The sequence below is a fragment of the Hyperoodon ampullatus genome, assembly GCF_949752795.1.
Source record: "Hyperoodon ampullatus genome assembly, chromosome: 3".
NCBI classification, from domain to species: domain Eukaryota; kingdom Metazoa; phylum Chordata; class Mammalia; order Artiodactyla; family Ziphiidae; genus Hyperoodon; species Hyperoodon ampullatus.
The window spans coordinates 56,032,167-56,047,573 of record NC_136916.1 but is presented as its reverse complement, the minus strand read 5'-3'; the positions used below and the strand labels follow the sequence as shown (position 1 = coordinate 56,047,573).

General features: G+C 44.8%; 1 protein-coding gene across 3 annotated transcripts in view; it reads left to right on the top strand.

Annotated features, from left to right (window-relative positions):
• Window positions 1-15,407, top strand: part of MEGF11 (multiple EGF like domains 11) — a gene marked incomplete at both ends in the record, with an annotated part of 235,809 nt that overhangs the window by 163,017 nt on the left and 57,385 nt on the right. For all 3 annotated transcript variants that reach the window (XM_079701406.1, XM_079701405.1, XM_079701407.1), the window contains 2 exons: window positions 5,468-5,680; window positions 13,657-13,831. In XM_079701406.1, the coding sequence (XP_079557532.1) occupies window positions 5,468-5,680; window positions 13,657-13,831 (388 nt within the window). The remainder of the gene's footprint in view (window positions 1-5,467; window positions 5,681-13,656; window positions 13,832-15,407) is intronic.

Genomic DNA, 15,407 nt, shown 5'->3' with positions numbered 1-15,407 from the left:
GTCAGAAAGATTCAAAAAACAGAGACAATGAGTAGAAATAAAATTACCCCATTTCATCAAATCTAAGATGCCACCGATTGTGAGATGCATCATTAGTTTATATATTGCTAAGAATGAAAAACGCTGAAAATTAAACTGTGACATGCCATCAGTTATAAGACTTAACTGGTTTCAGAGATGTTAGAATATATATATATATATTTTTTATTAGTTTCTGCTTTATAACAAAGTGAATCAGTCATACATATATATCTGTTCCCATATCCCTTCCCTCATGCATCTCCCTCCCTCCCACCCTCCCCATCCCACCCCTCCAGGCAGTCACAAAGCACCCAGCTGATCTCCCTGTGCTCTGCGGCTGCTTCCCACTATCTATCTACCTTACGTTTGGTAGTGTATATATGTCCATGCCTCTCTTTCGCTTTGTCACAGCTTACCCTTCCCCCTCCCCATATCCTCAAGTCCGTTCTCAAGTAGGTCTGTGTCTTTATTTCTGTCTTACCCCTATGTTCTTCATGACATTTTTTTTTCTTAAATTCCATATATATGTGTCAGCATACAGTATTTGTCTTTCTCTTTCTGACTTACTTCACTCTGTATGACAGACTCTAGGTCCATCCACCTCATTACAAATAGCTCAATTTCATTTCTTTTTATGGCTGAGTAATATTCCATTGTATATATGTGCCACATCTTCTTTACCCATTCATCCGATGATGGACACTTAGGTTGTTTCCATCTCCGGGCTATTGTAAATAGGGCTGCTATGAACATTTTGGTACATGTCTCTTTTTGAATTATGGTTTTCTCAGGGTATATGCCCAGTAGTGGGATTGCTGGGTCATATGGTAGTTCTATTTGTAGTTTTTTAAGGAACCTCCATACCGTCCTCCATAGTGGCTGTACCAATTCACATTCCCACCAGCAGTGCAAGAGGGTTCCCTTTTTTCCACACCCTCTCCAGCATTTATTGTTTCTAGATTTTTTGATGATGGCCATTCTGACTGGTGTGAGATGATATCTCATTGTAGTTTTGATTTGCATTTCTCTAATGAGTAAAGATGTTGAGCATCCTTTCATGTGTTTGTTGGCAGTCTGTATATCTTCTTTGGAGAAATGTCTATTTAGGTCTTCTGCCCATTTTTGGATTGGGTTGTTTGTTTTTTTGTTATTGAGCTGCATGAGCTGCTTATAAATTTTGGAGATTAATCCTTTGTCAGTTGCTTCATTTGCAAATATTTTCTCCCATTCTGAGGGTTGTCTTTTGGTCTTGTTTATGGTTTCCTTTGCTGTGCAAAAGCTGTTAAGTTTCATTAGGTCCCATGTGTTTATTTTTGTCTTTATTTCCATTTCTCTAGGAGGTGGGTCAAAAAGGATCTTGCTGTGATTTATGTCATAGAGTGTTCTGCCTATGTTTTCCTCTAAGAGTTTGATAGTGTCTGGCCTTACATTTAGGTCTTTTATCCATTTTGAGTTTACTTTTGTGTATGGTGTTAGGGAGTGATCTAATCTCATACTTTTACATGTCCCTGTCCAGTTTTCCCAGCACCACTTATTGAAGAGACTGTCCTTTCTCCACTGTACATTCCTGCCTCCTTTATCAAAGATAAGGTGACCATATGTCCGTGGGTTTATCTCTGGGCTTTCTATCCTGTTCCATTGATCTATCTTTCTGTTTTTGTGCCAGTACCATACTGTCTTGATTACTGTAGCTTTGTAGTATAGTCTGAAGTCAGGGAGCCTGATTCCTCCAGCTCCATTTTTCGTTCTCAAGATTGCTTTGGCTATTCGGGGTCTTTTTTGTTTCCATACAAATTGTGAAATTTTTTGTTCTAGTTCTGTGAAAAATGCCAGTGGTAGTTTGATAGGGATTGCATTGAATCTGTAGATTGCTTTGGGTAGTAGAGTCATTTTCACAATGTTGATTCTTCCAATCCAAGAACATGGTACATCTCTCCATCTATTTGTATCATCTTTAATTTCTTTCATCAGTGTCTTATAATTTTCTGCATACAGGTCTTTTGTCTCCTTAGGTAGGTTTATTCCTAGATATTTTATTCTTTTTGTTGCAATGGTAAATGGGAGTGTTTCCTTGATTTCACTTTCAGATTTTTCATCATTAGTATATAGGAATGCCACAGATTTCTGTGCATTAATTTTGTATCCTGCAACTTTACCAAATTCATTGATTAGCTCTAGTAGTTGTCTGGTAGCATCTTTAGGATTCTCTATGTATAGTATCATGTCATCTGCAAACAGTGACAGCTTTACTTCTTCTTTTCCAATTTGGATTCCTTTTATTTCCTTTTCTTCTCTGATTGCTGTGGCTAAAACTTCCAAAACTATGTTGAATAAGAGTGGTGAGAGTGGGCAACCTTGTCTTGTTCCTGATCTCAGTGGAAATGGTTTCAGTTTTTCACCATTGAGGACGATGCTGGCTGTGGGTTTGTCATATATGGCCTTTATTATGTTGAGGAAAGTTCCCTCTATGCCTACTTTCTGCAGGGTTTTTATCATAAATGGGTGTTGAATTTTGTCAAAAGCTTTCTCTGCATCTATTGAGATGATCATATGGTTTTTCTCCTTCAATTTGTTAATATGGTGTATCACGTTGATTGATTTGCGTATATTGAAGAATCCTTGCATTCCTGGAATAAACCCCACTTGATCATGGTGTACGATCCTTTTAATGTGCTGTTGGATTCTGTTTGCTAGTATTTTGTTGAGGATTTTTGCATCTATGTTCATCAGTGATATTGGCCTGTAGTTTTCTTTCTTTGTGACATCCTTGTCTGGTTTTGGTATCAGGGTGATGGTGGCCTCGTAGAATGAGTTTGGGAGTGTTCCTCCCTCTGCTATATTTTGGAAGAGTTTGAGGAGGATAGGTGTTAGCTCTTCTCTAAATGCTTGATAGAATTCGCCTGTGAAGCCATCTGGTCCTGGGCTTTTGTTTGTTGGAAGATTTTTAATCACAGTTTCAATTTCAGTGCTTGTGATTGGTCTGTTCATATTTTCTATTTCTTCCTGATTCAGTCTTGGCAGGTTGTGCATTTCTAAGAATTTGTCCATTTCTTCCAGGTTGTCCATTTTATTGGCATAGAGTTGCTTGTAATAATCTCTCATGATCTTTTGTATTTCTGCAGTGTCAGTTGTTACTTCTCCTTTTTCATTTCTAATTCTATTGATTTGAGTCTTCTCCCTTTTTTTCTTGATGAGTCTGGCTAATGGTTTATCAATTTTGTTTATTTTCTCAAAGAACCAGCTTTTAGTTTTATTGATCTTTGCTATCGTTTCCTTCATTTCTTTTTCATTTATTTCTGATCTGATTTTTATGATTTCTTTCCTTCTGCTAACTTTGGGATGCTTTTGTTCTTCTTTCTCTAATTGCTTTAGGTGCAAGGTTAGGTTGTTTATTCGAGATGTTTCCTGTTTCTTAAGGTGGGATTGTATTGCTATAAACTTCCCCCTTAGAACTGCTTTTGCTGCATCCCATAGGTTTTGGGTCGTCGTGTCTCCATTGTCATTTGTTTCTAGGTATTTTTTAATTTTCTCTTTGATTTCTTCAGTGATCACTTCGTTATTAAGTAGTGTATTGTTTAGCCTCCATGTGTTTGTATTTTTTACAGCTCTTTTCCTGTAATTGATATCTAGTCTCATAGCATTGTGGTCGGAAAAGATACTGGATACAATTTCAATTTTCTTAAATTTACCAAGGCTTGATTTGTGACCCAAGATATGATCTATCCTGGAGAATGTTCCATGAGCACTTGAGAAAAATGTGTATTCTGTTGTTTTTGGATGGAATGTCCTATAAATATCAATTAAGTCCATCTTGTTTAATGTATCATTTAAAGCTTGTGTTTCCTTATTTATTTTCATTTTGGATGATCTGTCCATTGGTGAAAGTGGGGTGTTAAAGTCCCCTACTATGATTGTGTTACTGTCGATTTCTCCTTTTATGGCTGTTAGTATTTGCCTTATGTATTGAGGTGCTCCTACGTTTGGTGCATAAATATTTACAATTGTTATATCTTCTTCTTGGATCGATCCCTTGATCATTATGTAGTGTCCTTCTTTGTCTCTTCTAGTAGTCTTTATTTTAAAGTCTATTTTGTCTGATATGAGAATTGCTACTCCAGCTTTCTTTTGGTTTCCATTTGCATGGAATATCTTTTTCCATCCCCTTACTTTCACTCTGTATGTGTCTCTAGGTCTGAAGTGGGTCTCTTGTAGACAGCATATATATGGGTCTTGTTTTTGTATCCATTCAGCCAATCTGTGTCTTTTGGTGGGAGCATTTAGTCCATTTACATTTAAGGTAATTATCGATATGTATGTTCCTATTCCCATTTTCTTAATTGTTTTGGGTTCGTTATTGTAGGTCTTTTCCTTCTGTTGTGTTTCTTGCCTAGAGAAGTTCCTTTAGCATTTGTTGTAAAGCTGGTTTGGTGGTGCTGAATTCTCTCAGCTTTTGCTTGTCTGTAAACATTTTAATTTCTCCATCAAATCTGAATGAGATCCTTGCTGGGTAGAGTAATCTTGGTTGCAGGTTTTTCTCCTTCATCACTTTAATTATGTCCTGCCACTCCCTTCTGGCTTGTAGAGTTTCTGCTGAGAGATCAGCTGTTATCCTGATGGGGATTCCCTTGTGTGTTATTTGTTGTTTTTGCCTTGCTGCTTTTAATATGATTTCTTTGTGTTTAATTTTTGACAGTTTGATTAATATGTGTCTTGGCGTATTTCTCCTTGGATTGATTCTGTATGGGACTCTCTGTGCCTCCTGGACTTGATTAACTATTTCCTTTCCCATATTAGGGAAGTTTTCAACTATAATCTCTTCAAATATTTTCTCAGTCCCTTTCTTTTTCTCTTCTTCTTCTGGAACCCCTATAATTCGAATGTTGGTGCGTTTAATGTTGTCCCAGAGGTCTCTGAGACTGTCCTCTGTTCTTTTCACTCTTTTTTCTTTATTTTGCTCTGCAGCAGTTATTTCCTCTATTTAGAATATATTTTTAAAACAAGGTTTGTTGTTTACTGGGTACTGAAGTTTCAGTTTGGGAAGATGAAAAGGTTCTAGAGATGGACAGTGGTGATGGGTGCACAACAGTATAAGTGTACTTAATGCCACTGTACTGTACACTTAAAAATAATTAAAATGGTAAATTTATGTTATACTTATTTACTGCAATCAAAAAATGAAAAAAAAAACACATAAGGCCTATAATCAGTGAAATATGATAGTATGAACTCAGTCCTGAGGACTGAGGGGAACTGGCATGGAGGAGGGAACGGACTGGGGTGACTAAACCACGGAATACTTCCTGGAGGAGGAGAGGAAAGAGGGGAGGAGGCTATGAGGAGGTGCAGCACACCAGGCCCAGGCCTGGAGGCAGGGGCAGTACGTGCTGGGTGGATCTGGAAGGGCAGGTGAGGGGGCATAGCCTCACCCTACTCTGCTATCCTGCAGGTGCCAAGAGGAATGCCCCTTCGGGACCTTTGGCTTCCAGTGCTCCCTGCGCTGTGACTGCCACAACGGGGGTCAGTGTTCACCCACCACCGGTGCCTGCAAGTGTGAACCTGGCTACAAAGGCCCACGCTGCCAGGAGCGGCTGTGCCCCGAGGGCCTGCACGGCCCAGGCTGCAGCTTGCCCTGCCCCTGTGATGCCGACAACACCATCAGGTACAAACGATCTGGGGACGGGTGAGCAGGGGACAGGGGTGGGGTGGGCCCCGGGGGAGAGGGGGCTGTCAGGGCACAAACCCCACCTCCAGCCAGATCATCCAGGCAGGCAGTGAAAGAGCTGGGACCTCAGCAGTCACCTTCACTGGCCAGTCTGATGAAGAGACGTAGGCCAACCTGAGACCCCACACACAGAAGCAGGGGGGAACTTGGTGGCCCTCAGGGAAACAGGGCGGGGATGGGTGGGAATGCGGGGGGCTGGGCTCAGGGTGCCAGGGCCCTGGGGGCGTGGGCGCGGAGAACTTTTCATCTCCACACAGTCTGCATCTAACCAAGCCCTTTCCCAGCCCCGAGGGGCCCAGAGACAGGACCACCAAGGCAGAAGCAGGGGACTTGAGCCACAGAGGGACAGTGTTAGAAGGGACCTTAAAAACCGGTATGGCTGACCTGGGGCCTGCAGAGGGCTGTCCCCTGGGGCCGTGGCTAGGGTGGCGAAGTGGGAGGGGCAGAGGGCAGGCCCGCAGGGTCTTGGCTTGGGGTGGCCTCTCCCTGCACTCTGTGTCAGTGGTTTTTTGTTTTGGGGTTTTTTTTGCGGTACGCGGGCCTCTCACTTTTGTGGCCTCTCCCGTTGCGGAGCACAGGCTCAGGACGCGCAGGCCCAGCGGCCGTGGCTCACGGGCCCAGCCGCTCCGCGGCATGTGGGATCCTCCCAGACCCGGGGCACGAACCCGTGTCCCCTGCATCGGCAGGCAGACTCTCAACCACTGCGCCACCAGGGAAGCCCTGTGTCAGTGGTTTTTAATCTGGGACTGAGATTATTTATCTAGGGATATCTGTATAGTTTGTCAGCGAGTGACATTGTGCTGCCATTACGGTGACTGTCATGGTTCTATATAAATGCCCTCCATCTGTCCCTCTAACGTTGCATGTTTTTAGTAGTTTGGAAGTTTTGTATATTTATTGTATTAACAGAGTGTCATAAACTAAAATGCTGTTTACTGGATGTTTGTATAATTTTAAATACTGTATTAGCACTTCAGAGGCGGAAATTATGCTGAGGGCTTAATGTATATACAAATAACCACATTTGATTTTTAAGAAATAATCTGTGTATAGTTCTATCATGTGCTACTAAACAAAATAAATAATATAAAAGGCTCAGTTAAAAAAAAAAAAAAAAAGTGGAGCTTGGGGACATCTGGGTGGAAGCCGCCCCAGCCCTGCTTCCTGGAAGTGGAGACGCCAGAGCCGCCCTGGGCCACATCCCCCAGCTCCCCTCACTGCCTGCTTCCTGCACCAGCTGGCTCTGCCCTCTGGTGATAAATGAGGCTGTCGGGCCCCAGATTAAAGCTTCAAATGAGGCTGTCAGGCCCCAGATAAATGCTTCCACAGCTCTCTCTGTGGCCGCCTCTTATTAGGATGGTGCAGGGGAGGGGAGCTGGGGTCTCCCTTCTCCCCTCAGGCCTGCAGGACAGCTCAGGGCAGGACCAGCTGCCCTGGGCAGTGGGTGCTGCTTCTGTTTGCAGGCCAGACAGAGATACCTCTGCTTTGTAGCCTTGTCTCTGGGACAGCCAGGACCTAGCCTCGGCCCCTCTTCATTTCCAGCGTTTGATTCTCCACACATCACCCAAGATCCTCGGGTCACTGTAAGCAGAGGCCTCTTAGAAAGTGTTGTGGCTTTGACAGAATCTGTCCTCAGTCCTCAGTTCCTGGAGCTAAGTGGCTCGGGCAGTGCTGTCTGCAAGGGCAGAGGGTTGGGAAGGAGACCATTAAGAGGGAGCCTTGGAGCCAATGGAATGGGCTATACATGACTTAAGCATTTATTCGCTCAGTCATTCACTCAACAAACACTGAGAGCCTGCAGGGCCGAACACAAGAAAGAAAGGGTCCCTCAGCACGAGTCCAGCCCTCAGGAACTTGAGTCTGGAGCACCCACCCACATTGAGGACCTCCTACCATATTTCTTCAAATACAAGACAACACCAGTAGTGAGGCACTGCTTTATTTTATGTACTACTAAAACTGAGCCATGACATACCATTGACTGCATAGCACATCCATCAGAGATCTGAAAATGTGGGGCAAAGTGCATCTTAGAATCAATGAAATATATGCGGCTGGCCCTGCTGGGTCCCAACATGTACTCAAGTAACTGTGACCCAGGGCTTTGTACAGAAAGCACCACAGGAAACCACTTCACTGGTCAGGGAAGGCTTCCTGGAGGAGGTGGCTTCTGGGCTGGGTCTGGAGGGCGGGGTGAGAGGTCCAAGATTCTAAACACAGGGGTCCCACATGGCTGGTCAGGGGACTGGGCAGCTGCCTCAGACTGTTTCACGGGTGAGGGGCAGCACCAGGAACCCCTACCCCTGCAGGGAAGCCAAGGGAGGACCGTGTCAGGGACAGGAAGCTAGGCTGCCACTGAGGTCCAGTGCAGGGAGAGTCCCTGCCATGGAGATCCAACCAACCCCCAAATTAAAGAGCTATTGTTTTCTTCCCATACCCAAGCAGCCGTGCCCTGCATAATTTATCCCTCCTCTGAAGGAGTCCTCGATGCATTATTAATCTGGAAGGACTCCCTCTTCTCCATCGCTAATCTCAGCCCAATCAATATTGATGATTATTTGCTTTACTGTCTTTAACACGTGACACATTTCAGGGGTTGGGAGGCAGTAGTGCTTCTTAAGTGTGGGGACCCCAAGAGCGCCTGGCAGCCAACCCCCCAGGCCGGGTTCCCCCGTGTCTGCTTGACTATCTCCTTGCAGGGAGCTGTGTCACAGCCCGAGCTTGTGGGTCTCTGCAGCCTCAGCCTTGCACGGAGCCTGGCACAGAGCAGACCTTCAGGAAAAAGAATCACTGAATTCATCTTAAATTGCCCATTCCTCTAGGGTGGCTCTGCTCCCGAGCTGATGTCACCCTATTTTTAAAAAATATTTCACCCCTTTCCTTTGGCACATGGCCCCAGTGACTGAGCCCCCGACACTCATCGAATTTTTATTTAGTCTAACTCAGGGTTTCTCAGCTTCGCCACTGTTGATATTTTAGGCTGGATAATTCTTTGTTGTGGACAGCCATCCTGTGCATTGCAGGATGTTTAGCAGTATTCCTGGCCTCTGCCCACTAGATGCCAGTAGCAATACCCCAGCCCCAAGTTCTAACAACCAAAAACGTTTCCTGGGTGGGGTGGGGGGAGGCAGAATTGCCCGAGGTTGAGAGCCTGTGGTCTCACTGCACCTCTCTCATGCTGCACTTGGCTTTGTTCTCAGGGACACAGAGAACAGCTCTCTTCCTCTCTGTGGACACAGGTCACTCCTCTCTTCCTGTGAGCCTTTGTCCCATTCTAGAGCCTTCTCTCAGGATCCAAGAAAAGCAGAGGGATGACTCTAGGACTCCTAATCCCAAGGCAGTTAAGCTACCTCTGCCTGAGTCAGTGTCCTGATACGTGTACTTCTCCTCTGTCTTAGTTTCCCAATCTATCACCTTTTGTCAGCCCAGTGGGGGGTAAAAGTTTTCTTGTGATCTTTGAAAGTAAAGCTTCCACCCAGCTCCCTGAGAGACAGAGTGTGGGATCCCCAGAAACCTTGCCTCATTTTCCCGCTGGCTTCTGCAGCAGAGCCCCTCCAAGACAGCTTGCCAGGAAGACCTTGAGCATCTTTCCTAGAGAAGCAAAGTTTTCCCAACCCCCAACCATAGAAAACCCTCCTCAGCTAGCCCCAGCCTCTACTGGCTCTGTGCCTCTCTGGAGAGGCTGCTTCAAAGAGGTTGAACCCACGTGCCCTGGGAAGGAAGAAGTGACTGGTGAAATTCCCCACACTTCATTCCCTTTATAAATGCTTTGTAGCACACACAAAGCAGCCTCCTTCCTTCATAAAGGAATAACCTTGAGAAAGTGAACACCTGTGTGTCAGACCTTGTCCATGTCCCCTCCACAATTGGATTGTCATAGACGAATTCCAGCAGCCATGATTGTGGATTACCTTTGAAAGATTTGACTTAGCCACCAGCTGCAGCATTGATAGAAATCTCAGAGCAGCCAGGAAAAACTGGCAGAAAATTCCACCCTGAAAAGATTCCTGTATTGTTCAGCTTTCGGCTCCTATTAACTTGTGATTAATCTATGTCTGGGGGAAATGGAGAAAGGTGAGGGGAAAAAAAAAAAAAAAGGCAGAGCAAGCCAAACCAGCCTAAGCAGGAGTCACTTGCCTGCCATGTGACCCAAGGGAAAGGCTCTGCCACTAACGGGGCAGGGAGCAGGGGACAACCAGGGAGAGGGAGATGTGACAGAGGTGCCTAGAGCATGGTGATGGCAGTTTTCAGTCCTAATCACTGAGCCAGCGATCATTCCCCACCCTCTTTTCAAAGGGATTTTGGAGTTTCTATAATGAGTGACAAGTAATCAAATTAAGAAAACAGAGGTGTTTTGTTTTTCAAAATAGAATTTTAAGGATATGAAAGGAGAGGGAAAGAAATTATCTCAGGTTTGGTTTTGAGCTTTCTGGTTTCTCAGAGTAAAAAGGTAAAATTGGTGTTGAGACACATCCCTAAGCATCCAAAACACCGGCGGTTAAGATGGAAAGCAGAAACGCAGGAGAGCTTAGAGGCCAGCGTTCGCCAGCTCACTGTGCGTCTAGTATGCTGTTCACAGGGTGGTCTTCACACCAGAGCAAGGACCTGTAACGAGAGAATCTCTTGAAAGAAGGGCAGAAGGACGCCTGAGACCCTTCAGCATCTCAGGGGCTGGACAGAGCTTATCGCAGCCACCAGCGCTGCCGGGTTACTTCCTGGGTCCAAGCATGTCAGTCTCCACGACTGTGACCGAGCCAATCCCTCTGACCCTAAACCCAAACCTCAGAGGAGACCCCTGAAAAGTTGGAACCAAGAAAGGCCATGCCTTAGGGCTTTGCTGGGAGTGTTGGGGACAGAGGGGAGCACCCCACAACTGTCTGGCTGAGGGTCAGGGCCACCAAGTAGGGGCCCCCTGCCCCATGACACCCGTGCAGGCCACTATTTCCCCTTACAGTGTGGGACCCAGGGAGGAATTTTTCTGGAACCATGAAAGTCAGGAAGTTTTCAAACGTCCATTCTTTACCCACATTCTTTTTTACATATTATAATTTTTATCACTTTTTATCTGTTTATGAATATAATAGATGCTCAGTTTGAGAAAGTCAGAGAATATATAGAAATTTAAAGAAAAACTCAGAGTCACTCATAATTTCTCAATCCAGGGGTGAGTACAAAAACCATTTTGTTGTAATTTATTCATTCTTCATTTCTGATTCACTTTTTTTTCATATTTTAGATCATGACTTTATACACAATTTGCTTATTTCACTTGCCCTTATGTCATATCATTAAATAGACTGGAAAACATTTGAATACTTCTCTAACATGCCTTCATATGAATTGTCATAATTCATTTAACCAGTACCCTGGTGTCAGAGGCGGCATGAGACAGTGACCAGAACATGGCCAGACAGACCTGGGTTTGAATCCCAGCTGCCACTGAGTTAGTGGTGTGACCTTGGGCAAGTCATATAAACTCCAAGTGCCATCTGAAAAATAGAGGCTCTAATGCCTAACTTACAGGCTTACTTGAAGATTAGAAATATAGGTGTAAAGTGCCTGGTGCTTTAATAGCCTGGTCACATATTATTTATTATTATTTAAATTGTCCCCATTTTTCCGCTGTTATAAATAATGCTTTGGGGAACATCTCCATGCATAAATCTTTCTCTACAGCTGTGACTATTTCCTTAGGATAGATTCTTAGAAATGGAATTACAAGACCAAAGGGTCTGAATATTTTTAGGACTCCTGATATATAAACCCACATTGTTTTCCAGAAACCTTTACCAGCATTAAGCATTGTCCCTTTAAAAAAAAAAAAACCAAAAAAACTTTACCATTTTGATAGAGAAAAAGTGATATCCAATTGTTGTTTTGACTTGATGATTAATAAGACTAAACATTTTCCAAAATGACTATTAGCTACTTGCAGTTACTATTCAGGAAATGTCTGCTCCTGTCCATCCCTCATTTTCCATGAGAAGATCAGAGCTCCCAGAAATTGGCTGGGCTTCACACAATTAGTTTGTCCATTAATTCATTTGCCAAATATGTATTAGTATCTTCATGGTGCCAGGGACCCTGCTGGCCATTGGGGTACAATACAGAAGTGAAATAAACAAAGGGCCCTCCCCCATGGAGCTGCCACCTGGTGGGGAGACAGGTGATAAACAAGTCAACAGACAAAATAATTACTCGTAGTAAAAGTACTGTTCATTCCCAAATATTTAATTGGGCAGTGAATATGAGCCAGGTACTGGGGATCCACCAATGACCCAAGGAGACAAAACCCATATCCTCGTGGAACTTAGCAGAACAAAGATTTGTACGTAGGCTTCTCTTGCCAGCCCAGAGCATGCGCCATTGGACCATATCCCTTGAGTTGGACTCCAGGGCAAGGAAGCAGATGACACAGGGAATCCAAAAAGCTTGACTCTGACATCCAGTGTCTTCTCTGGAGTGTTAGTCTGGGTTCTCCCAGAAGCAGATGCCGAGAGCAAGAGATTTACTAGGGACACAGCTATGAGGGAAAATGGGGAAGGGGCTGAGGAGGCTAGGGGAGCATGAGACTGCAATGCAGATCTGACCTGTGTGAAGGAAAGAGAGAAGGAAGGAAGGTTGATTGGAAAGTTTTAGACCAAAGCACAGTTCTAAGAAAGTTTGGCAAGATGGGGAGTCTTTAAGCCAAACTTGTCCATCAGAGGAGTCCCAGATTTCCCAAGAATGTGTCGACCTTAATATCCCTGCTGTGCTCTAGCTGAGAGCAGCCCAGGGGAAGTGTGACCTCTGAGAAAATGTAGTGATGGATTTCAGACACAGTAGCTAGGGCTATCAGTCAATTACACTCCCCACAGAAGCTCTGAGAAGAAAATGGTCACCACACCCGGTATCATGGATGCATATTGGCTGTTGGATCAGACCTCTGCCAGCCAGAGTTTGCCTGACTCTCTAGAGGTCATGCCAGGCAGCCCCTGCCTCCAGCCAAATGATTCTTTTGCTGGGCTAGCCAGAGAGGGGATGGAGACGATCTTGCTTGCTCTTAAATAGCCCTAGCAATGCATGGATGGAGGATATTCTCTCCAATACAGACATTGCCATAGAGGGGAGGCCACATCTGCCCCAAGGTTCCATTTTAACTCAGCAAATGTTCATTGAGTACCTACAATATGCAGAGTAACTGGGTCTCACTGCAGCCCTCTTGTGCCTGCCCACACACTGGGCATCTGCCTTGGGTGCAGAGTGGGTGAAGTGCTGGACCTCACAGTCCATAAGGGAAGAGGCTGCCTCCTGCTTTGGTCTCTGTGTATTTGTATTATAAAGAGCACTTGTTTGGGAGTCAGGAGACCTGTGTCTAATCCTGATTTTACCACTTCCTTGCTATGTAACTTTAGGCAAATTATATAACAACTATGAGCCTCAGTTTCTTGGGGCTAATAAGAAACATGTAATAAGACCATGTAATCTTGGCATCGTCTGGCAAATAATACATTAAGAAATTTAACCTCAGAACTTGCCTGGTGGTCCAGTTGTTAAGAATCTGCCTTCCAATGCAGGGGATGGGGGCTCGATCCCTGGTTGGGGAACTAAGATCCCACATGCTGCAGGGCAACTGAGCCTGCGTGCCACAACTAGAGAGAAGGCCGTGCCGCAACGAAAGATCCCACATGCCATAACAGAAGATCCCACGTGCCGCAACTAAGACCCAACTAAGCCATGAATAAATAAATAAATAAATAAACAAACAACTCACAACTGGGGGAAAATACTTGCCAAAAAAAAAGAAAGAAATTTAACTTCAGAGGCCCTTTGATCCTGCAGCCTTGGGCAGACCAGACTTGGGGTGGGCAGAGGGTGGAATATGGCCGAATTCCTGACCAGACTGTCCTCTCATCCTTCTCTCATTTGCTCAGCTGCCACCCAGTAACTGGAGCTTGCACCTGCCAGCCGGGGTGGTCTGGCCACCACTGCAATGAATCCTGCCCTGCTGGCTACTATGGCGATGGCTGCCAGCTGCCTTGCACCTGTCAGAACGGCGCCAACTGCCACAGCGTCACTGGGAGCTGCACTTGTGCCCCAGGCTTCATGGTAAGATGAGAGGGGACTCCCATGGCCTCTCTGCCCACCCCCACCCCTACACAGGAAAGGAGGGGCCAGCTCTTCCCACTTCCAGGTGGAATCAGGGAGTGTGGCCCTGTGCCCATGGATGCAGAATGAAGGTGTCTCCATGTGCCACTCAGAGATAGAGTCCATGACCAGAGAGCTGCCAAGGCTGTTCTTAAAGGCCAATTCTACTGGGGTTTGTAACTGTAGAAGTAATGGAAGGAAGGTGTCTTTCCGTTGTACCCTCACCCTGAAACACCAGTTGTCTTCTTTGGTGTTTGGACAAAGAAGACAACTGGTTTGGATATTGTGTCCATATCCTATGCACACAATATTTTTCTATCATCATAACCACAGAGCACATAATAAGCACAAAGTTTTGTATTTCGCTTTCTTTTTTTCCCATATTTGCTGCTTGGGCTTCTTAATTATCATTTTAAATGGCTGCATGACACTGCAGGAGCTGATGGCTCCCCTGCTGACTCAGCCATTCCCTTACTGCTGAATACTGATTTGTTTCCAATGTTCACAACAAATGTTACAATGAGCATCTTCCTACAAACAACATTTCCCCTCCTATTGAATTATTTCCTTAGGGTGACTTCCCAGGGTCAGTGGGCATAATGTATTTATGGCTCTTGATGGATGTGGCCATATTACTTTCCTCTAGGGTTATATAAATCTACACCACCACCAGCCATGTATGAATGTACCTATTTCAAAACAACTCTGCTAACATTCTTTTCTTTTTTTAATTTTTGCTAATTATATAGGTAGAAAATGGCTCCTCAATATTGCTCTAATTTGCATTTCTCTGATTACTAGGGAGAGTAAACCTTTCCCCCACGTGTTTGTTTACTATTTGTATTTCCTCATGAATTATGCTGGTCTTTATGAGGTTTGATTCCAGGGAACTTGACATTGGAAGTGGAATCCTGTTCAATGGCGGGGCATGCCCAGTGGGTCTGAGGACCCAAACGTTCAGGGGACCCCCATGGCCAAATTTTTTATGGTGCTATAAGAAGTGGTTTGTGTAGTACAAAGAGTGGCCTTTGCAACCAGCCCAGGGTCACATCCTGGCTGTCCTACTCACCAACTGTGTGACCTTGGGCCAGTGAGCTAACCTTTCTCAGGATCAGTTTCCTCACCTGTGGAATGGAACACCTGCCTTGCAAGGTTGCTGTCAGGTGTAGAGATGGGCTATTCTGTATGGCGTACCTTGCCTCAGTGCTTCTCAGACTTTAGTGAACTCAGAAACCACCAGCAGACCTTGGTGAAGTGCAGGTTCTGATCCGGTAGATCTGAGGAGGTGCCTGCAGTTCTGCATTTCTTTTTTTTTTCTTCAAATATTTATTTTTTATTTACTTGTTTATTTATTTATTTTGGCTGTGCCGGGTCTTAGTTGCAGCACGCGGGCTCTTCGTTGCAGCATGCGGTCTTCTTAGTTGCGGCATGCGAACTCTGTGGCACACGAACTCTTAGTTGCGGCATGCATGCGGGATCTAGTTCCCTGACCAGGGATTGAACCTGGGCCCCCTGCATTGGGAGCGCGGAGTCTTAC